Source organism: Pecten maximus, chromosome 13 (assembly GCF_902652985.1).
Source record: "Pecten maximus chromosome 13, xPecMax1.1, whole genome shotgun sequence".
Classification (NCBI taxonomy): domain Eukaryota; kingdom Metazoa; phylum Mollusca; class Bivalvia; order Pectinida; family Pectinidae; genus Pecten; species Pecten maximus.
The window spans coordinates 26799872-26823724 of NC_047027.1; the positions used below are offsets into that span (position 1 = coordinate 26799872).

At 32.9% G+C, this 23853-nt stretch overlaps 1 protein-coding gene across 1 annotated transcript; it reads left to right on the forward strand.

Annotated features, from left to right (window-relative positions):
- Window positions 1-1732: 1732 nt before the first annotated feature.
- Window positions 1733-23414, forward strand: LOC117340590. Its single transcript, XM_033902350.1, has 6 exons — window positions 1733-1742; window positions 4288-4464; window positions 5057-5216; window positions 14889-15181; window positions 15858-16037; window positions 22731-23414. The coding sequence occupies exons 1-6, from the start codon at window positions 1733-1735 to the stop codon at window positions 22943-22945; spliced, it is 1035 nt and encodes a 344-aa protein (XP_033758241.1). The 3' UTR covers window positions 22946-23414.
- Window positions 23415-23853: the final 439 nt, after the last annotated feature.

Consider the following 23853-nt stretch of genomic DNA (forward strand, 5'->3'; position numbering starts at 1 on the left):
AATATCTCCCGTCCTCGTACGGCACTGGCTGATACAGCAACGTAAAACCCCTAAAAACAGAACTTTTTAATAACTTAACCAGTTATGACTTCATTAAGCATAACAAAAAGATAATGATTTAAAGGGTATTCAACATTGAACCTGTGGCTTTTTAAACAGGTATGTAAATAAGCGAAAGTGCGATGTTCACCTGGGACCTATAATGAACATAATCCAGTAAAAGATAATCCACTGAATACGTTTACAAAGAAGCTAATTATACATCCCTCTAAAAACCCACTGAATAAACTTATCTATAGACATGCTGTCTCATAGAAAATATTTTAACAAAGAAATAAAGGTTGGTAACTTGCATTATTTAACCGTTTTAAATAACATTGTACGACAGCCAAGTGGGGCCTGACAGTGTGTGGCGATGAAAGCTGACAATAATCCGGAAAAAGAATAGAACGTTACGCAACAAAGGATAAGATAATATGTATTTTCCCAGTATAGCTTCTGCAGACAGTTAGCAAAACGAAAATAGAACTCGCCAGGACGATTGGTAGGCAATTATTATTGGTACGATATTAATGAGTTGGTGGAAAGCAATCAGCAATTTATCTTAATACTTATTTAATAGGTATTCTGTATTCGTTTATTCAACTTGAAGGTCGTTTCACTGAAAAGTTGAATTTTTCACATGAATATCTTAAACCATATGACTTAAAGAAATAAGTCAAGTGTCAACTCGCAGTAAGCATAATGGAAGATTAAAAAGCAATGAGGTAATAGGTTAGAACCAACTCTCAAAAAACTCTGAAGCATTAATATAAAGAGAGTGACTGAAGACTTCTGCGTTAGTATTGATTATTGATTATTGATTAATGATTGAGGTCACGAGATACGGCCATCAATCTGATCAGTTATGAGATAAAAAAAACTAGAATTTGTTTGGAGATGTAACCATTCCTCTTAAAGAAATGACAATGAAGTGCCATCAAACAAGCTAAAGCTGTCAACGACACGAAGACAGTGATTATGTGATTCTGATCTGAAGAGGACAGTGTTCTTATCAAATATCAATAAGATCTTTGTCTATTTGTAAAATTCACATTAAAACAGAGAATATGACAGGTAGAATTGATATTACTTATCGATATAAATCAATAATATTATAACCGATCGCTAATGTTTTAATACTGATTTCAAAATAAATAGTAACATTAAAAACACCAATTTAAACACAGTGGCGAAAAAAAAAAAGTTATTGATTTATTCATCATGATTTAAGATGTCACCAATGACAGGGATACTCCGTCACGGAAACGAACCTATCTCAGTTTATAATCAATTAGAGAAATAAATACATAATAGTTGGTACCGTCGTAGTAATGACAAGATCTGTTTCAAGTTAATATTTACATATTTGCGTATTAATGAGACTTGATCCCCTCCTGTCGAGCTAGTCCCATTATCATATTTCCTGGTTTATCACGCGACCAGGCTTAAAACTGATCCACACGCTCAGAGACAGTCACATCAGGCTCTGAAGAAAAATTTCTCCGGGCATTTTTAGAATAACTGGTGTTAAGAATCATTGGGAATTTCATCGTTTTAATAACATATCTCATACTTTTTTTCCAGACTGTCAGAATAGGGATCATCGACTAATCTACTGTGTCCTGTGAATATAGCGACTAGGGCACTTTCAATGTTTTCAACCTATCTGATAGGTGGCATCTGTGCCATGATGACAATCGGTGAGTACGTCAATCTCAGTCAGTTTCCATGTTGTCCTGGTTTTTGTTTGGTTTTTGTTTTGTTTTTTTGGGTTTTTATTTGGCAAATTATCGAATAGATATCTACAAATTTCCTGAACATATATTTACAAATCATTGAACAAATATTTGCAATTAATGAATAATGATTAAGATATTAAGCATCAATTGAAAATATCTAATATCAATATGGAATTATTGAATATTGCATCGTTTGAAACGCCATACAACGGGTTCGCAGTCTTAATGTAGCGGTTGAGTTGGAAGCATAACATAGCTGAATAGATGCCGTATTTATGGTCTACTTCATTTTGTATCAAATAGAAAGAAAAGTCTATATAGTGTTATCAGTACAAAAAGACACCAATCCATGAAAATGTCAAAAACGGAAGTTGACAATGGCTGGTGTAACAAATGCGTCAAAAATACAGCGACAACACAGTAGTTGTATTAAGAACACCGATGAAATACTGTCTCATCCAAAGCATAACTGTCCCATTTTATTCCAGAGATTAACCGCATAATAGTGATATTCCGGAACTCGTCTTGTCAATGCCCTTTTTAGTCACGCCTTACACAATGATTTTAAAACAATAGAATAAGTTCATTTTTATTGTTGGATATTGTTGAATATTCTCTAAGCACAAGGTCAATTTATAATGGCGCCTTAATAGCAATAATTTGACTTATCGCACACCGGAACCATGATAACAATGGCGTCACGTGGTGGGCACATAGGCGTAAAAAACTTTTGTCTGATATACCGACAACACAGCAAAGCAACATCGTAGTCACAATGGTGTAACAAGTCTTTCCAATAGTTATTTTTTTGAATTCCGATTTGTTTCTATTTCACCGCGAACAAATCAATAATTTACGTCTTCTTTCGATAAATACTTCTGCTTATTGTCTATGACATTATTTTCATAGTGAAAGTAACGTTATTCCGCTTATATAAAATAGCATCACTTCTCAAGTTCATAAAGTTTCTGAAAACATTATTTACAATTATTTGAAAAAGCATAAGTTTGATTTTTTCTGTCACTTTTATTGACACAATCTGTATACAGGGCGCAAGGTGGATTGTTTTTGTCAACATTATTTACAAAATATTTGTACGTGGCGATACTTTCAAGATTCTGTCAACATTACTTACATAATCTTTGAACAGTGCGTGAAGTTTAGGTATACGATTTGGTGGTTAATATATTTCTCTTATTTCAATTGTATTTTGTCTAATTATAACTTAATAGAGCGCCCTTCTATAAAAAAAAAAGACACACAATAATAAATAACGGAATCCAAAGGACCATAATCACGGTCGCAAAGTCTTCCTAGCGCTAACCATGCATGTACGTTTTGTTTCAATAGTTGTCCTTCACGGCCCTGTGAGGTCCGAATTCCTTGGGTGGAATTGGTATAGAGATGTAGACTTATCTAAGAAGAACTTCAGTTCCCTAACACTGACCACGACAGCGTTATCGGAGGTCAACTGTCTGGTCATTTGTACACAATGGGTCACTAATGTCGCCGCAACATTTGATTCGGACACAAGTACATGTGGCTGTTATGCCGAACTGAACGGTTTGCCGTCAAATCCTGGATATCACATTTGGAAAAGTAAGTCTAATTTTTCCTCAATATCTCGGCAACTGTTAGGTATATCTTCAGCATGATAACAATGTATGTAGGTTTTCCATTTCTTTTATTGAGGCTGTTGAAGGGTGTACGATATTGTATCCGTATGATGATGTACGGCTAGAAGTGACAATGATACAATGTACAAGGGAAATATGGTACTTTTGTACTACTAAGATGTGCATTGGCCGGACAGACTAATCCCCCCTCCCTTTCTTAATATGGTCATGTGGTTCGTGACCTGAAGTGTACTTGCAAATACCATATTAATCACTACCAGAAGATAATTGAGTACAAACAACATTACATTGTCTAATTAGTGTTAAATTGGTATTTGCACATGACGATCTGATGATTAACAGATCAACAGGTCCTTAGTATAAATATACAAACTGCTACTAAACATATTACAGTAGATGGGATACGCTTTATAACGTACTATAATCACATATCGTACTTAAGTATTGGTGCCTACATCCATTTACATGAGGCCATGCTAGATGGCATATTATGGTTTGTCTTGTGAAAAGCACATGAGCTTGGCATTCTTAACAGGCAACTGTTTATATGTTACTTTATAATGAACTTAACATTAAAATAACCTTGTTTGACCCAGATGACTTATAGCACGCGTGTGACAGGTACAATCTTTTTTTTTAAGTTAAAAGTTTGAAGACTTCAATCCTCGGACAGGGGACCCAAAAGACTACAAGGGTTGAAACGGACGAAACCTTAAGCAAACACTGAATTACAATCAATTTAATACTCCCCTGACTACTTAACGCAACATTACGAATGTTGTTACTTATAACGATCATTTTGACTGATTAAAAGTCCAAAATTAATGTCATTTGTATAGTTATTGTGTAATGTTCATTGTCTTTGGCAGAAATACCTCTGGAGTATGAAGGTAGCACGTCTCTTGGATTTTACATCAGATTATATAATAATTACTGGTATACCTATGAGGAAGCCAATGACTTCTGTGTGCAACAGGGGACGAGACTGGCTGTCGTAGATACGACTGACAAAATCAACATCATTATTGCTTTACCTGGTTTTGACAGTAAGTTTTGAAGTTTAAAGTAAAGCAATCCCATCTGATTTGTACTATCATTCATAAATGATTTTCATAGTTTAGTATTTTGATTATATAGCATAGTATTTGTTTGAGCATTTTCAATTATCATTGGGACAAATTTCCAAATCATGTTTTTTTTCCGTAAAGAGCACTCTTCTGTTGTTGGTCGTTGTCGGCATTGACAATTATATATATTTGTTTATACAAATATTTAATTTTAAAACTAAGAAGCTAATTAATGTAACAAAAACGTATTAAAACTTTTGACTCTAAAAAATACTAGTATGTACATGTATATATACGTATATATCGCACAATGAATTTTTAACAAACAGCCGAGAATGTTCAAATGGTCAGCACCGGTGTAAGAATTGCGGAAGACCGCTTGTCAAATTTATATATGGTGTGAATAATAACTAGTTAATGTTATTGTGACGTCATCAAAACTTTTAGAGTTATAGAGTAGATATACCATTGATATGCCTATTACCAACGAAAACAATGAAATTTGTTCATTTAGAATAGCTTGGCATACTCCATTTATCCAATGCTCTATCTCTCTCTTGTTGTATTCCAGTTACCTATTACTACTTGGTTGCGGCGACGGACAATGTTAAAGAGGGCTCATTCGTGTGGAGTACCGGAAGCCCAGTGTCACGTGATGCCCAGCTGTGGCATGACTATCAGCCAAACAACGCCGGAGGAAACCAAAACTGTTTGACTTTAAAACAGTCAAAGTTCGACGACGTCACGTGCACAAAAGATTACAAATTTATTTGTGAACTAATGTGAAATGTTTGATTCAACGGTAAGATTTCCTTACAAATCAGCCAGATATCTACAGAAAGACAGTGTGGACTGTGTGAAGTTTGAACGTTTTCCCCGAAGCACTGTACACCGGATATTGGTAACAAGGAGGCGAATCAGGAACAGCACACGGATGGGTTTTTCAAATATTGACAGTATTCCATACATTTACATCGTATGTAGCTATTGTCCCTTTCAAACCTATTTTTATGATTCTTAAATTCCATATATAGGACACTTTCTTAATTCTTAGAATTTTTCTTATAAGGCGTGTGTATAGGTAGTGAAAACATAATGCATTGTACCGATCTTTCGTGATAATGCATGATTAAAATCTCCTTGGTAACATTTTTCATGTTATCTGAAAGTATAATTCTATATAAGTGTGAATGTATGTCCGGATGATTTGCTGACGTTATGAATTCTTTAAAGAGAACGGCCATACACAAAACTATTGGCTATCAAAGCGTGGCATACATGTATATGCCACCAGCTGATCGTAGTTCCAACCAACCATAAGTTATCATGGCTCATCTTCAACTCTTCCTGTGATTGCGGCACTTTGCAATATGACTCAATTTTAGCATCCACGTTTCTCAAGAATTGCCTAATATTAAGAGTCACACATGGATCATACATATATGTTTGAAAGGGAGAGTAGGTTGCTTCATATCGTGTAAATGCATAAAATACTGCAAATCATTGCTCGGCCTACCCGTGTGTCGGTCCTTTGCCGCCACCATGGTATCAATTTCCGGTGTACGGGTATACGAAGGACAGAGACTCTTTGCCGGTGTTAGTAATGTCCTGTATGGATACACATAGTCTGATATCGTCGTCTGTATGAAAACACATACCATTTTACTGATCTCATATTATGTTGATCAAGTAACAATAAATTTATTTTTAAGCTTATAGGTTGGTTATAATCCTACTGATAGGCGTAATTGTATTTTGATGTAGTGTGTAAGTGTATTTGAATAAGATATCGTTAAAAACAAGACATGTGCACATATATATTCGCTCACAAATATGATTTCATTGTGGCCAGTATTCTAAACAAGGATTTATATTTCAAATGGTGAAATTAGTTATGTCTAAACCCTCTTGACACCATGTCAATGGCCTGCAATATGACGTCACGACATGACAAATCTGTTTTTGCTAATGCACCAAAAAGACCAATAGTGTGTTAATGTATGTTAGCCTTGTCGTATATCTTCATCTGTTACAACAACTATTTGATTATATTTGATGAAGTTTAAAGATCGGGGTAAACGGCTTATGTTGTTCTGTACTGTCATTGATTTCAAATCTGTATAGTATATCAGATCAAATTTGTTTTTAAGACATCGCAAATAACAGAGCAGAATCCCGCCAGTTCCTGGCCATGGTTCTAATAAGCCTCCAATGTAACCATCCTCATGGATATGCTAATAATATGTTGGAAAATATTGTTACCAAACTCAACAAATATATCTTCTACCGGAATACAATCATCATCCCGATTTCACCATCGACATATTTCGTGCCACAGGCGAAGTATACTCATCTACAGTTTACAGTTATGGAATTTTAGCGTAGCTCGCTTTTCTTGCAAAACGAATGCGTACTTCAACCTAAACAGTCTTCCTAATCACCGGATTGGCTTTACCGACTGTTACGGGACATCCCTGAGGATGAAATTGATTCATTATTGTCTGTTCAGCGTGTGATAAGTGTTGTTAATATTCAACACCAATCAACGATACACACACAGAAGAACTTGTTTGGCACTGGTTTTGATTTGTGGAATGCATTTCCAGATTATATAAAATACAACCCGTCAATGATATACCTTAAACAATTCCTAAATACTGGTCCTATTATTGTTACATCACACTATTATTACTGCAAAAGTAGACACAGACAGATTCATCATGCATGCCTTAGGATGAATTGCAGCTCATTAAATCGTCACTTGCACTCACATAACTAAGTTGATAGTCCCATTGTACCAATTACCGGCACCAAAAAAAAATATTTTATGAGCCTTCCTCCTGATTATACGCCAAGAACAAAATGGTGGTTGATATGACGTTTTCAGTTACCGATATAGCGGTCTTGCAGAATCCATGTCTCTAATAGCTCATCACTCACAATTTTTAAATCAATTTCTAGATAAGCGTTTGTAGGCAAAATCATGTATTCGTGAATATGGTTGAAGAGGTAAGTTCGCGATAAAAACTATTCGCGAAACCTAAGTTATGTACAGTATGTAATGTTATGTTTGTATCAAGATGGTAAGACACCACGGCCTTCATAAAAGACAAGCATTCACTTTAACTTTGCTGGTTTGTTACCCTCATGAAGCATGGCAAAGACGCTTGAATCCTAATCACATAAACGTTTGACTAATTGTACTGAGTGATATGCTGTACAGTAGGGGTGACCGCTGCCGACAAGACCATTGTAGGTAAACATAATGCCAGATTGTTACAATGTTCGACAGAGAAAGCATTTTGCTAATTTAACGTTCATTCCAGCCCGTAGTTTGCCTAAAAGTGTCTGGATATGACTGGAGAATGTCAGTGGACACTTAAACTTCTACAATATCGTTCAATATATCATTTTAAAAGAAACATACCGTTTTGTCAAATAAACTGATTTAGATTACGACAATTGGTTTGACAGATAATCAATACCATTGGTAGATACATGTCAATAACTTCCCATATTTAATCACAAACTTCAAAATGATTCATACTATATAGAAATGAATTGTATTGATAACACTTCGTCAATCTGGACTTAAAATCCTGTCAAAGGGAGGTAACTTAAGATTTCTAAGGATGCAAATGCTGTACAATTTGTACTTTGCTCGACACTGCAACGAAATTCCACACAATCTGTCTTTTGTATAACCATTGGTAATCCCTACCATAACGATATAAATTGTAGTTTAGTGGTACATTTGCACTTTCTTGACATTGCAATCCAAAATTAACTCAATATCTTTTCACTTTCACAGTTGTTGATACAACTACTACAGAGGCAACCACAGCACAACTAACTGCCGAACTGACAACTGAATAGGACGTTTTCCGGGTATCCACAGGACAAACAACAAGTAGCGTCATGGATAGATCCTCCGGTGTAATTCCAAACGTAACTATGTATAGAGCTGTGCACAAACGCTGAAGGCTGTTCGCTCGACTGTTTCACTAACAACAATTGCATTGCCATGCAGTTTGACCCCACCGCCATATTATGTTCTCTGTGCAGACCCGGAAATGACGCACTCGAACGTGGAGTCGGCGCCTTCGCATTATGTCACGTGACTGAAGAGATCACGAACGGGTTGTATTGACTGTTACCAACATAAGTGATGGTGACGCAATACGCTTATTTTGTACGTGTATTAGTATTTGAGAGAAACCGTTGTTTAAAGATATGAATTTCAGTTCATATGTAATTATATTCGATATAGGGTTTTATGTAACCGTTGCCTTTGTTATCCAAGGTAATATAACTATGTTTTCTTGTCCCTTCTGTAAATAAAGCATTTACTCAATATCCTCTACTTTTGGTTGACAACCACTCGGTACAAACTAAAAAGATTTGTGATTGAAGGAAACGTGAATCACAGTCAAGGGGAACAACTCTTATTACTCCGACTTTATGTTATATAGCAGCATGTGTAGGAGACTGAAAAAAGCAGATAAACAGCTAACAGCTTTGTTAAGATACATATACAATATTTATTATTTTAACCTTAACATAAGTAACAATATAAACCGGAATCGCGCAATATGGAGCTTAATGATTTAAACTACTTTGCTAAATGTTTCAATGTAAAAAAAAGTGATTTGACAATAAATGACATTCGAGTGTCACATACCTCCTTTACGTTGAAGGTTGGTTCCGATGTTGACGGCATATTATGATCATAATACAATAACATTGACAACACCGTCAAAATTAAAATGTTATTGAAATGCAAGGCAAGTCCGAAAGATGCAGAATGGAGAGACATTTAAAGGACAAACAAAACCGGGAACAGAGGGCATGACCATTCTACAGGATAATGTTACCTCGCAATATCCAATATATCTCCTCAGTGTTCTCTTGTTAACACGCTCTCAGGGGGTGATAATGGCATTAACTTCCATAATCTGGAGATCATATTGATATTGATTTTATACCTAAAGTTGAATACGTATACAAAAAAACATCCCTCCATATGTATAGACATACTGCCTCATAGCAAATATTTGAACAAAGAAATGAAGGTTAGTAACTTGCATTGTTTAACCGTTTTATATAACATTGTATGACAGCCAAGTGGGGCCTGATCATGTTTGGAGATGAATGCTGACAATACTCCACAAACAGAATGGAAGAGATACGCACCAAAGGGAATGCTACTATGTTTTTCCCAGTATAGCTTCTGCAGACTGTTAGCAAAATGAAAATAGAACTGTCCAAGACGAGTTTGTTGACTGCAAACACAATAGAAGTACACCTCGCAAAGACGAATAAAGGAAGAATAAACCTTACAAGACGAGTAAGTGAAAACTATGCCTCACTCTCAACCCAAAACGGAAACAAAGCACATCAAGAGGTATAATGAAACATGACATAATCTACTTTGAGAAAGAAAAGAAAAACGGAAATAGAACACATAAAAATGTTTTAACGCGTAAGATCCAAGATTATCCTCACAAAAACATCGCCCGTTCCAATTGATATAATTATGTAATGTATATATTATGTGTACGATGAAAATGACGGAAAACAATCGTCAATATATCTTCAATACGATTATTTGAGTGACAACAAATTGATAGGTATTTGTTTATTCAATATGAAGGTCGTTGCACTGACAACTGGACATTTTTCACATCAATATCTTAGACCCTCTGACTTTAAGCAATTAACAGAGTGTCAATTCGTAGTAAGCGAAACAATATTTATTCATCTATTATTTATTTATTTATTTATTTATTCATTTATTTATTTATTTCTAATATCATTCATATTGTAAGACAATATATACTCTGTCACGAAAATGAATCTATTTCATTAAGAAATAAATTACAGAAATCAATAAGTCACAGTAGATATATATGTAATGAGACGTCTTTGATTTTCATTAAAAAACTATATATATGTACTTTGTCATCATATCTGAGTCTGTATAAAATATATATTTTACATCACTATACTATACATATTTAAATACACAGAGGATATATACGGTATTCATGTACTGTCGTTGTATTGAACAAATCTGTTTCAAGTTAATATTTACATATTTGCATATCAATGGGACTATAACCCCTCTTGTCGAGCTATTCCCATTATTATAGTTCCTGATGTATCACGCCACCGGACTTAAAACTGATTCACACGCTCAGAGACAGTCACATCAAGGGCTGATGAAAATTTTCTCTGGGCATTTTTGAATAAGTGGTGTAAAGAATTATTGGAAATTTTCTTCGTTTTGATATCAAATCTTATACTTTTAGTCCAGACTGTTAGAATACAGATCACGTATTCTTTGTCATACACTAATCTACTGTTTCCTGTGAATATAGAGTCGCGGGGGACTTTCAATGTTGTCAACCTATCTAAAAGGTGTCATCTGTGCCATGATGACGATGGGTGAGTACTTCTGCAGTCATCAAACTGTCAATTTTAATTTTATGTTGTTTTTGCTTTTGCTTTTTTGGTATTTTTTAATTTTCAAAATAATGTTAAACACATCTTTAAGCAAACCTGTATTTCTGTATTTTCAAAATAATGTTAAACAAATCTTTAAGCAAACCTGCTTACTGTAATTATTTCGTATATTTTTTTTTTCAACAGTTCCACTTTTCATATCAAATTTGGATTTTCACATTTTATCTTGCTTGGTGATAGTTCATTAAAATCATTATGTAATATACAGTATTTTTAACAGTGAATCTATTCAGACACAATAGTACTTAACAACGATTTATTTTGACTTATTTAGTATCAAGAAATATAAATATAATATAAATATGATATAAATATAATATAAAATAGTAGTAGAATGCAATATGTGAGGTAATATTACGTTGTCAGATAATAGGTGAAGAATCTTTATCAGCCAACACACTCTACGACACCTTGTGTCCTTATTATTTCCATATGATTTTATACAATGTATTGAGGACATTGAATGGCTTCTCGTTGAATATTATATATATGTCACGAGTATGACAAAGAACTGGTAAATTCTGTCATACGAGCGTAAATATGATGTAATCAACTTGAAACCACTCAATTTTCAATTTATTTCATTTTAAATGCGAAAATAAAATCAGAAGAAAAAAGCATGGTAGCCATTAGCACAATATTTCACATCGTATTTTTATGATGTTGCTCTTGGCAAGACAACGCAATTTTGATGAGGCTGCTCAACTCAGCTGTTACCTGGCAAGCTTTGCTTTGATTAAAAACTGCAATGTTTATTGCACAGGTGCGGCAGAATAACTTCTTCTCTCGTCTTCATTTCATTTGGATCTGAACCGGACATGTTGGATTTTAACGCACTGAAAGGAAAGCACCATTCTGATTGGTCAAAATCTTAAGTTATATCGCCCCTAGTGATATAGGAATATCTAATCCTCATCACTAATGATAATGTCAACATTGACAATATATAAGATACCTTGTTGATAATTACTTATTTTTTTATTGTTAACAATGTAACTAATACAGAATGACTGTCGGGTTTATTTGAAGAATACATATTACTCCATAATTACCACGAAAAACTTGTGTTTCCTCATTATCATTGGAAAGCAGTATTTCGTTCTTCTTCGTAGTGTTTGTCCATTTATTACAAATCTACATATTGTTGCTTCATCCGGAATTCCTTCTTTAGTTCTTGATTTAACATATAAATTGACATAAAAATGAATATTTCTCCAGTTTGTCTTAGTCTCGTATGTCTTTACCGTTTTATATAAGCATTATAATTCATTTTTGCCATGTCTCTTATTATGGACAAAACTTTGACAAAATAGCTGTAAACATTGATCAGGTATATACAATATATACAAAGAAACCTCCAGCAGATTCTAAGAAAGGTTTTGTTTCCAAGGCCTACATTGGATGACATACACTTTAAAATGTAAAGATATTCTTTATTTTTTCACATTTTATTCATATTTTATACAGGACTTTTCTTTCCAAACTAAAGCAAAGAACACATAATTATGTATTATATACAGAAATGTTAAGACTGATACTCCGGAACTAGCTTTGCTAAGCCCTTTTTAGTCACGCCTTGCGCAATGCTTTTAATGCAAAAGATCAGCTCAAATATGTCGATTATTGTTTGATATTGTTAAAAAATTCTATAAGCACAAGGCCAATTAATAATGGCGCCTTAAAAAGCAATACTCGACTTATATCTACACAGGAACCATGGTAACAATGGCGTCACTTCGTAGATACATACATGTATGCGTTCGTTATAGCGACATTGGAACCACAATGAGTCACGTCGAAGGTACAATGACCTTACGACTGTATATATTATAGCAACACCCAACCACCATAACAATGACGTCATATCGAACACACAATGGCTTGACAACTGTGTCTATTATAGCAACACCGCAACCACCATAACAATGATGTCATATCGAACACACAATGGCGTGACAACTGTCTGTTATAGCAACATCCAACCACCATAACAATGACGTCATATCGTACACACAATTGCGTGACAGCTGTGTCTGTTAAAGCGACACCGCAACCACCATAACAACTGTCTGTTATAGCAACATCCAACCACCATACCAATGACGTCATATCGTACACACAATTGCGTGACAGCTGTGTCTGTTAAAGCGACACCGCAACCACCAGAACCGCAATAGTATTGATGAAATTAATTCCAATAGAAGATATCAAAAATTTCAAAACACCATATGTACGCCCTAAAACTGTTGATCCTAATGATTTAATCCTGGTGCCATTTATGTGATCATATTTGGTCATTGGCTTATTTCTGCCTCAGGTAGCAGGTAGCAGACAACAAAAAGATGCTTGGCCGTGGGTACTTTTTTTGTTTAGCAAATAACTATTTATTTTGGTTTATTGAAGTCGTTACCATGGTATTCACAGGTCTGAAAAACATAGAAAAAAATAAGTTTACTTGTTTAGAAATTGCCAATGTTGTAAAGATCACAAATATGTATACTTTATTATAGGTAATATGTACAGTTAACTTGCTATATATCTAAAACATGTGCCTTATTTTTCATGTTTACTGTACACTGCTACATCAATCTAGAATCTAACTGCTCTGATATCTCTGCTGGTTGATGACTGACGTCTCCTACAATCTGTCTACACCATAATGTTATTTCGCTATATTTCACTCTCATTGCGAGTCGCTCTCTTCCTCTGGCGTCGAGTATTCATAAAGTGCATGACACCTTAATATGTTTGGACAGTCTACAATACCCTCCCATATGTAAACATTGGGCATATTTACATTTCTCTTCCACTGAATTAGTTATTATTCGCCTTCTATTAGCGCGAAAGGTAAAGCAACTGATAATCAATTAAGCTCTGATTTTGTATTGTGTTATACTGAAGGCACTTATCTAAAGTTATTGTGGTTTGTTGATAGCTCTAGAAATGATGACAACAGTGTGTACTTACAGTGTAGGTATTATATATCCTATATAAAGGCTTCGCACTCTTATCCACATCAAAATGATGCTTATTTTACGAGCAGTCTTCTGCATCATTTCATCAATACCTTTGACCTAGTTTTAAATCGGTATTTGTTTTGAAAATACGAAATATATTGATTTACTTCTTGATGTATGAAAAGGTGGTATCAACAAGGCGTAATTGAACATTTATGTAATAAAATGTTTTATATCATCAAAATCCAAACTTGTAAGATTTGACAGTCAACATCGGGTAAATCGCCAATTGAAAGTTAGAGGTTACACTGGGAATGTCAAACGTTCCTCGCCGTGATGAGCCTCTAACATTGTTGGAGTAATTAGATATAAGATTGAAAATGTCAATTAATAAAATTCATAAAGAAAAAAAAATCTTCCAAATTGTAAGTCCATTTTTAAGTGCTCTTTTTTTCTATTTCATCGCGAAAAAATAAATGATATACATCTCCTTTTGATAAATGCTTCTGTTTATCGTACATGATATAAATTTGATACTGAAAGTAGGAGTTATTCCACTCGTAATTAAGGGCATAAGTTCCCTAACTCTAAACATTATCTACACAATCTTTGCACAAGGCGTAAATTGGATGGCTTCTATCGACATTATTTACGCAATGTTTGAATGTGGCGTCACCTCAAAGATTCTGTCAACATTATTTACACAATCTATGTGCCGGGCGTCACTTACAAGACTCTGTCGACATTATCTACACAATCTTAGTACAGGGAGTAAATTGGATTGTTTCTATCGACATTATTTACACAATCTTAGTACAGGGAGTAAATTGTATTGTTTCTATCGACATTATTTACACAATCTTAGTACGGGGAGTAAATTAGATTGTTTCTGTCAACATTATTTACGTAATCTTTGGACAGGGCGTCACTTCATGACACTGACCATGTACGTTTTGTTTCAATAGTTATCTTTCCCGGCCATGTGGAGTCCGAATTCCTTGAGTGGATTTGGGATGGTGATGTAGACTTCTCTAAGAAGAATTTCAGTTCCCTCACACTGACCACGACAGCGTTATCAGAGGTCAACTGTCTGGTCATTTGTACACAATGGGTCACTAATGTCGCCGCAACATTTAACTCGGACACAAGCACGTGTAGTTGTTATGCCGAACTGAACGGCTTACCGTCAAATCCTGGAGATCGCCTTTGGAAAAGTAAGTCGAAAACTAATTTGTCCTTAATATCCCGGTGATGAGAATAGGTTCAATATTATTGTTTCTGGAAATCATGTCTTCTATAGCATTTCCTCTACCTTTTTTCAGGTATACGATTTCATTATCTTTTTCACAATATTGGATTGTTTGTTCCTGGTACATGAATAAAGAAACCTGTGTTTGGTTTTAAAGTTTTAAACGTTATTAAGCCTGATTAAAGTGCAACCATCACATATCATACTAAAGTATTAGTCCACTGACAGGAGGCCATGGTAAATGGCATATCCTGGTTTGCAATGCCACAACACGTAATTGTGGCATCTTAACACCCCATTTCATTTTTGTAGTTTTTTATTGTTTTTTTTTTTTTAGAATGATTTATCATTAACATTAAAATAAACTTGTTTGACCCAAATGACCTATAGCACGCCTATGACAGGTACATTCGTTCTTAATTTCTTTTCCTCGAACTGGGAACCACAAAAGACGGCAACTATTGAAAAGGACTTAACCTTAGGCAAACATTGAATTACAATCAATATCATAACTCACACCCACCCTGAATACTAAGCGCAACATTATGAATGCTGAAGCTGATAACGATCGTTTGACTAATTAAAAGTCCAAAATTAATGTCACTTGCAAAGTTATTGTTTAATTTTCATTGTTTTTGTAGCTATACCTTCGGGGTATGATGGAAGCATGTCTCTCGGATTTTACGCCAGATTATACCATTATTACTGGTATAACTATGATGAAGCCAATGACTTCTGTGTACAACAAGGGACGAGATTGGCCGTCTTAGATACGACTGAAAAAATCAAAATCATCGTCATAGCATTACCTGGTTATAGCTGTAAGTATTGAAGCTTGATATAAACCAATTCCAACTGCTTTAGACCATCTTTCATCGCCTGTCGTTTTGACGTAAACCGACCACATCAAGTTTAAGCAGTAAACATAGTATTTTGTTTGGGCATTTCAAATTAGCATTGGTGTGCATTTCAATGATTGAAATATATCTATAAAGATTTGTTGTGTCAAAAAAAACCTGAAATTGTTGTCTGAATAAATCGCTTAACGTTTACGGTAAAGAGCACTCTTCCATTACGGTCAATGCATTGCAAATTATTGTAAGACTAAGCATATCTTTATCTAGTATATTTGTTTATACAGATATTTTAATTCTAAATCTAAAACGCAAACCACTCTAACTAAATTTATTAAAACTATAGAATCGAAAAACATATATTTATTTATTGCAGTTTGGCCAGTTAAATATATAAATTTAACGTCACAAACAGATGCCGTCATGAATAATGTTACTGATTCTCGTACTTTTTGACACTTAATTTCTCGATGTTTCTAATTTTGTTTGTTTGAAAATTGAATGGTTTCTCGTTTAATATAACATATTAACATATATTATGAAACCAGTCATTATCTTCTCTCTATATATATATCCCGCAATGAATTTTAACTAACAGCTGAGAATGTTCAAATGTGTAAAAATTGCGGAAAATCGCTTGAAAAGCTGCCTTAATGATGGTGTGTAAATAGTTATTGCATATATTATGGTACATGTATATATGGTGTATAACTACTTATTGTATATATATGGTATATATGGTACATGTATATAACTAGTAATTGTATATATGGTATATATGGTGTTTAACTAGTTATTGTATATATATATGGTATATATGGTGTTTAACTAGTTATTGTATATATATGGTATATATGGTGTATAACTAGTTAGTATATATATATGGTATATATGGTGTATAACTAGTTATTGTATATATATGGTGTATAACTAGTTATTGTATATATATGGTATATCTGGTGTATAACTAGTTATTGTATATATGGTATATATGGTGTATAACTAGTTACTGTATATATATGGTATATATGGTGTATAACTAGTTATTGTATATATATGGTGTATAACTAGTTATTGTATATATATGGTGTATAACTAGTTATTGTATATATGTGGTATATATGGTGTATAACTAGTAATTGTATATATGGTATATATGGTGTATAACTAGTTATTGTATATATATGGTATATTTGGTGTATAACTAGTTACTGTATATATATGGTATATATGGTGTATAACTAGTTACTGTATATATATGGTATACATGGTTTATAACTAGTTATTGTATATATATGGTATATATGGTGTATATGGTGTATAACTAGTTATTGTATATATATGGTATATATGGTGTATAACTGGGACTGTATATATATGGTATATATGGTGTATAACTAGTTATTGTATATATATGGTTTATAACTAGTTATTGTATATATATGGTATATATGGTGTATAACTAGTTATTGTATATATATGGTTTATATAGTTATTGTATATATATGGTATATATGGTGTATAACTAGTTATTGTATATATATGGTTTATAACTAGTTATTGTATATATATGGTTTATAACTAGTTATTGCATATATATGGTATATATGGTGTATATATGGTGATATATGGTAGTATGTACTAGTATGGTATATACTATGGTATATATGTATATAACTATGTATATTATATATATATGGTATATATGGTGTATAACTAGTTATTGTATATATATGGTTTATAACTAGTTATTGTATATATATGGTATATATGGTGTATAACTAGTTAGTATATATATATGGTATATATGGTGTATAACTAGAAATTATATATATATGGTATATAAGGTGTATAACTAGTTATTGTATATATATGGTATATATGGTGTATAACTAGGTATTGTATATTTATGGTATATACGGTGTATAACTAGTTATTGTATTTATATGGTACATATGGTGTATAACTAGTTATTGTATATATATGGTGTATAACTAGTCATTGTATATATATGGTATATATGGTATATAAATAGTTATTGTATATATATGGTATATATGGTGTATAACTAGTTACTGTATATATATGGTATATATGGTGTATAACTAGTTATTATATATATGGTATATATGGTGTATAACTAGTTACTGTATATATATGGTGTATAACTAGTCATTGTATATATATGGTATATATGGTGTATAACCAGTTATTGTATATATATGGTATATATGGTGTATAACTAGTTATTGTATATATATGGTGTATAACTAGTTATTGTATATATATGGTATATATGGTGTATAACTAGTTATTGTATGTATATGGTGTATATGGTGTATAACTAGTCATTATATATATATGGTATATATGGTGTATAACTAGTTATTGTATATATATGGTGTATAACTAGTCATTGTATATATATAGTATATATGGTGTATAACTAGTTAGTATATATATGGTATATATATGGTGTATAACTAGTTATTGTATATATATGGTATATATGGTGTATAACTAGTTATTGTATATATATGGTATATATGGTGTATAACTAGTTATTGTATATATATGGTATATATGGTGTATAACTAGTTATTGTATATATATGGTATATATGGTGTATAACTAGTTATTGTATATATATGGTATATATGGTGTATAACTAGTTATTGTATATATATGGCATATATGGTGTATAACTAGTTATTATATATATATGGTATATATGGTGTATAACTAGTTATTGTATATATATGGTATATATGGTGTATAACTAGTTATTGTATATATATGGTATATATGGTATATAACTAGTTATTATATATATATGGTATATATGGTGTATAACCAGTTATTGTATATATATGGTATATATGGTGTATAACTAGTTATTGTATATATATGGTGTATAACTAGTTATTGTATATAAATGGTATATAACTAGTTATTGTATATATATGGTATATATGGTGTTTAACTAGTTATTGTATATATATAGTATATATTGTGTATAACCAGTTATTGTATATATATGGTATATATGGTGTATAACTAGTTATTGTATATATATGGTATATATGGTGTTTAACTAGTTATTGTATATATATGATATATATGGTGTATAACTAGTTATTGTATATATATGATATTTATGGTGTATAACTAGTTATTGTATATATATGGTATATATGGTGTATAACTAGTTATTGTATATATATGGTATATATGGTGTATAACTAGTTATTGTATATATATGGTATATATGGTGTATAACCAGTTATTGTATATATATGGTATATATGGTGTATAACTAGTTATTGTATATATATGGTATATATGGTATATAACTAGTTATTGTATATATATGGTGTATAACTAGTTATTGTATATATATGGTATATATGGTGTATAACTAGTTATTGTATATATATGATATTTATGGTGTATAACTAGTTATTGTATATATATGGTATATATGGTGTATAACAAGTTATTGTATATATATGGTATATATGGTGTATAACCAGTTATTGTATATATATGGTATATATGGTGTATAACTAGTTATTGTATATATATGGTGTATATGGTATATAACTAGTTATTGTATATATATGGTGTATAACTAGTCATTGTATATATATGGTATATATGGTGTATAACTAGTTATTGTATATATATGGTGTATATGGTGTATAACTAGTTATTGTATATATATTGTATATACTGTATGGTGTATAACTAGTCATTGTATATATATGGTGTATAGCTAGTAATTTTATATGGTATATATGGTGTTTAACTAGTATATATGGTGACAAACAAATTATCGTGTATATTTGCTCTAAGACACACCGAGGGATTTCTCTGTCTATCTGTCTGTCTGCCTGACTGTATGTCTGTCTGTATTCTTGATTCTCAATGTGATAGCCTTATTGATAGATCCAATTCTGACCCTAAAACGTATTGGCAATTGCTCAAACTTTTACTTAAAGGGAAGAAAAACACTGAAATATCTCCACTTTATAGTGAACATTCATCGAACTATATTTCTGATGACACACAAAAATGCAACCTTCTAAACGATTACTTTACTTTATCTATATCGACACTAGATGACCAAGGCAAACACCTACCTACATTTGATACACTAACTGACTCCATACTTACCGATATAGTTATTACATCCGACGACGTGAAAGATATATCATGTACTTTAAGTATAAATAAAGCAACAGGGCCTGATGGAATAAGTCATAGAATGTTGAAATTGATTATTAATGAGATTGCTCTACCTTTATCTATCATATTTAATGTGTCCCTTCAAACTTGTTCCTATCCCGAAAGATGGAAAATAGCAAATGTTATGCCTATATTCAAAGGTGGGGATAAACACAGTGTATCTAATTATAGGCCAATATCATTACTAAGTTGTGTTGGAAAAAATATTTGAGCGTTTAGTATACAAACACATTTACAATTTTTTCAACCAAAACAATCTCATATACAAGTTACAATCAGGATTCTTACCAAAACACTCTTGCACGCACCAACTGATAGAATTGTATCACTCTATGCTGTTATCGTTGGAAAATTATGAACACATAGCATTTATTTTTTGCGACTTCTCCAAAGCCTTTGATAGAGTTTGGCATAAAGGCCTAATATACAAACTTAGACAATATGGACGAAATGGAAAATTACTTACCTGGATAGTTAATTATTTGTCGTGCAGGAAACAGTCTGTTTATATAAATAATTCCAAATCTTCTTCGAAAAATATTAATGCTGGTGTACCACAGGGAATCTGTCCTAGGGCCTCTATTTTCCCTCATTTATATCAACGATATATCCACCGAACTCACATCATTATGTCGTCTGTTTGCTGACGACACTTCATTATCATACTCTTCAAAAAATTTAGATGATATTACACGTGTTGTTAATACTGATTTAAAAGCTCTTGAAAAATGGTCAAATGACTGGCTTATGTCCTTCAACCCCAAAAAGACAGAAATCATGCTAGTATACTTTTCAAATCTTCCTTACCAGCCACTTTTTACATTCAATAACACAATTATAGAAATAACAGATAAACATAAACACTAGTAATTTTAAGTAGTGATACTAAATGGTCAAAACATATAGACGAAATCATCAAGAAGGTTTCTAAATATATAGCAACTCTTCGTAAACCGAAATTTCTACTAAGCCGAAAAACATTAGAAAAAATGTATTTAACTTACATTAGACCTATCTTAGAGTATGCATGCGAAGTTTGGGATAATTGTGGCGTTACCAATTCCAATAATCTTGAAAATTTACAACTTGAGGCGGCTCGTATTATTACAGGGTTACCAGTATACACAAAAATAGAGTTTATATATAAAGAAATTGGATGGCTTCCATTAGCCAAGAGGAGAGAAATAAGAAAATTGACCCTCTTTTATAACATAAAACATAACATAGCTCCCCCATACTTATGTGATATCTTACCGGATAATACTGGAGTCTGAACAAATTATAACTTAAGAAATTCCCAGCAAGTGCGGCAACAACGTTATAGACTCCAACGCATATTAAACTCCTTCTTTCCTTCAACTTCTTCTCTTTGGAATAATTTAGATATATCTATTAGGGATTCTCCAACTTTAAATTCCTTTAAATCAAATTTTAGTAAAACGTTCTTTACAGAAACTGATGTATGCTTTCTAAATTTTGGTACTCGACAGCTAAATATTCTCCACTGTAGATTGAGAAATAGAGCAAGTACCCTGAATTACGATCTTTTCAGATCCAATCTGTTGCCTTCAGCACGATGCGTATGTGGATCCGTGTGCGAGGACTCGTATCACTTCTTCTTTGCGTGCCCTAAATATCACATTATACAACAGACGCTTTTAAATGATCTCCATTGGTACCCTGGTAATATCACATTAGATATACTTCTAAGAGGTGATGCAGATCTAGAAAACGATGCAAATCTTAGTATTGCAAAAGCAGTCCAACTTTATATTGACAGTACTGGCAGGTTTTGACTTTCTGAGCACCTTACCCCATTTCCTTTAACTACCCTGTATCTTAGCTATTACCTAATTAATGAATTAAATAATTAATTAATTAATTATATGTTATACTGTATATATGTCAATAGTATATACCATTTGTACATGTATCTGCTGGCTGGTATGGTTGAACGGCTCAAGGAAAGGAATGGTTTCGAGTGGATCTACAGAGTAAAGTTTTTCATGGAATGTGCATAACGGACAAAGTTTTAAGAAAGTGTATTGATCGATGTTTTCCAGCCTGTCAGATAACTATTTACAACTTATCGCTACTGCTAAAATGTATGTGTATGTAAAAGAGTATTTGTACATAGGAAATGACTATAACCCCCCCCCCCCCCCCCCCCTTCTTTTTCTTCCATCTTTCCCTTTTCTCCTTCTCTCCTTTATAGATTTTTTTTATTTATATATATATATATTGCATTCACTGCTGTCCATTATGTATTGATTTATATTATGTACTAGGGAGAGGGCGTCACTAAGTTGGAAAAACTTGTGTCCAATCCCAATTGTCAACAATTTATTACAATAAAAATATGTTTAAATCAAATCTCAATGTGACTGTATATATTTCATTCTTATATTCCAGCTACCCACCACTACTTGGTCGCGGCGACGGATAATGTTCAAGAGGACTCATTCGTGTGGAGTACCGGAAGCCCAGTGTCACGTGATGCCCAGCTGTGGCATGACTATCAACCAAACAATGACGGAGGAAACCAGAACTGTTTGACTTTAACACAGTCAAAGTTCGACGACGTCACCTGCACAGATGATTTCAAATTCATTTGTGAATTGATATAAAAAGTCTTGAGGAAAATAGTTAAGATTTCCTGGTGAATCAGACTGAACAGATATCCACAGAAAGACAGTTTGTGTCTGCTAAGTTATACGTTTTCCCCGAAACACTGTACACCGGATATTGGTACTAAGGAGAGGGATCAGGAACAGCACACGGACATGTTATACAACTATTTGCAGTATTGTATATTTTTACACCGTATGTAGCTATTGTCACTTTCAAACGTATTATTTATGATTCTTAAATTCCATATATAGGACACTTTCTTAAAAAGATATGTTACGTGTATATGCACTGAAATAGTACTGATCTGTACCACAATTACAGCAGCAGTTGTCGATCTATCATGATAATGAATTATTAACATCTCACTGGTTGCATTTTTCATGTTATCTGCTGAACTTATAATGCTATATTTACATTCTGTGTTGCATTTGCCTATATGTCGTTAGTAAACCAAATTGTATTCATGAGACTGTATACTACAATTTACAGTGATTCGGTCAGAGTAGGGATACAGCCCCAGGTGTTGCTGGTCAAAACAATGGTCCCCAGTTACATTCGGCCAGGAGATATTTCGAATGCTAGCATTTATCTACATAAACCACCACAAAAAAAGCAACGCAAGTTATGAGAGTAAAAGTTAATAATAGAAAAAATGAAGTCGACCAACTCGACACAAAATTATTATAAGCTCTATTCCTGATCTAGAATGGAAGTAATCAAATTGTCACTGTCGTCACACAGGGGCTCATTGTCGAATTGTCAGAAATGCTAGACACGACAACATTTAAAGTCCAGCATTAAAAAAAAAAAAATCTTGCGAAAAATCAGCAGTATCGACATGGTTTCTGGTTGTGTATGCATACTGAATTATAGTTATGTGGTTATTCACTGATGTCAAAGGCCT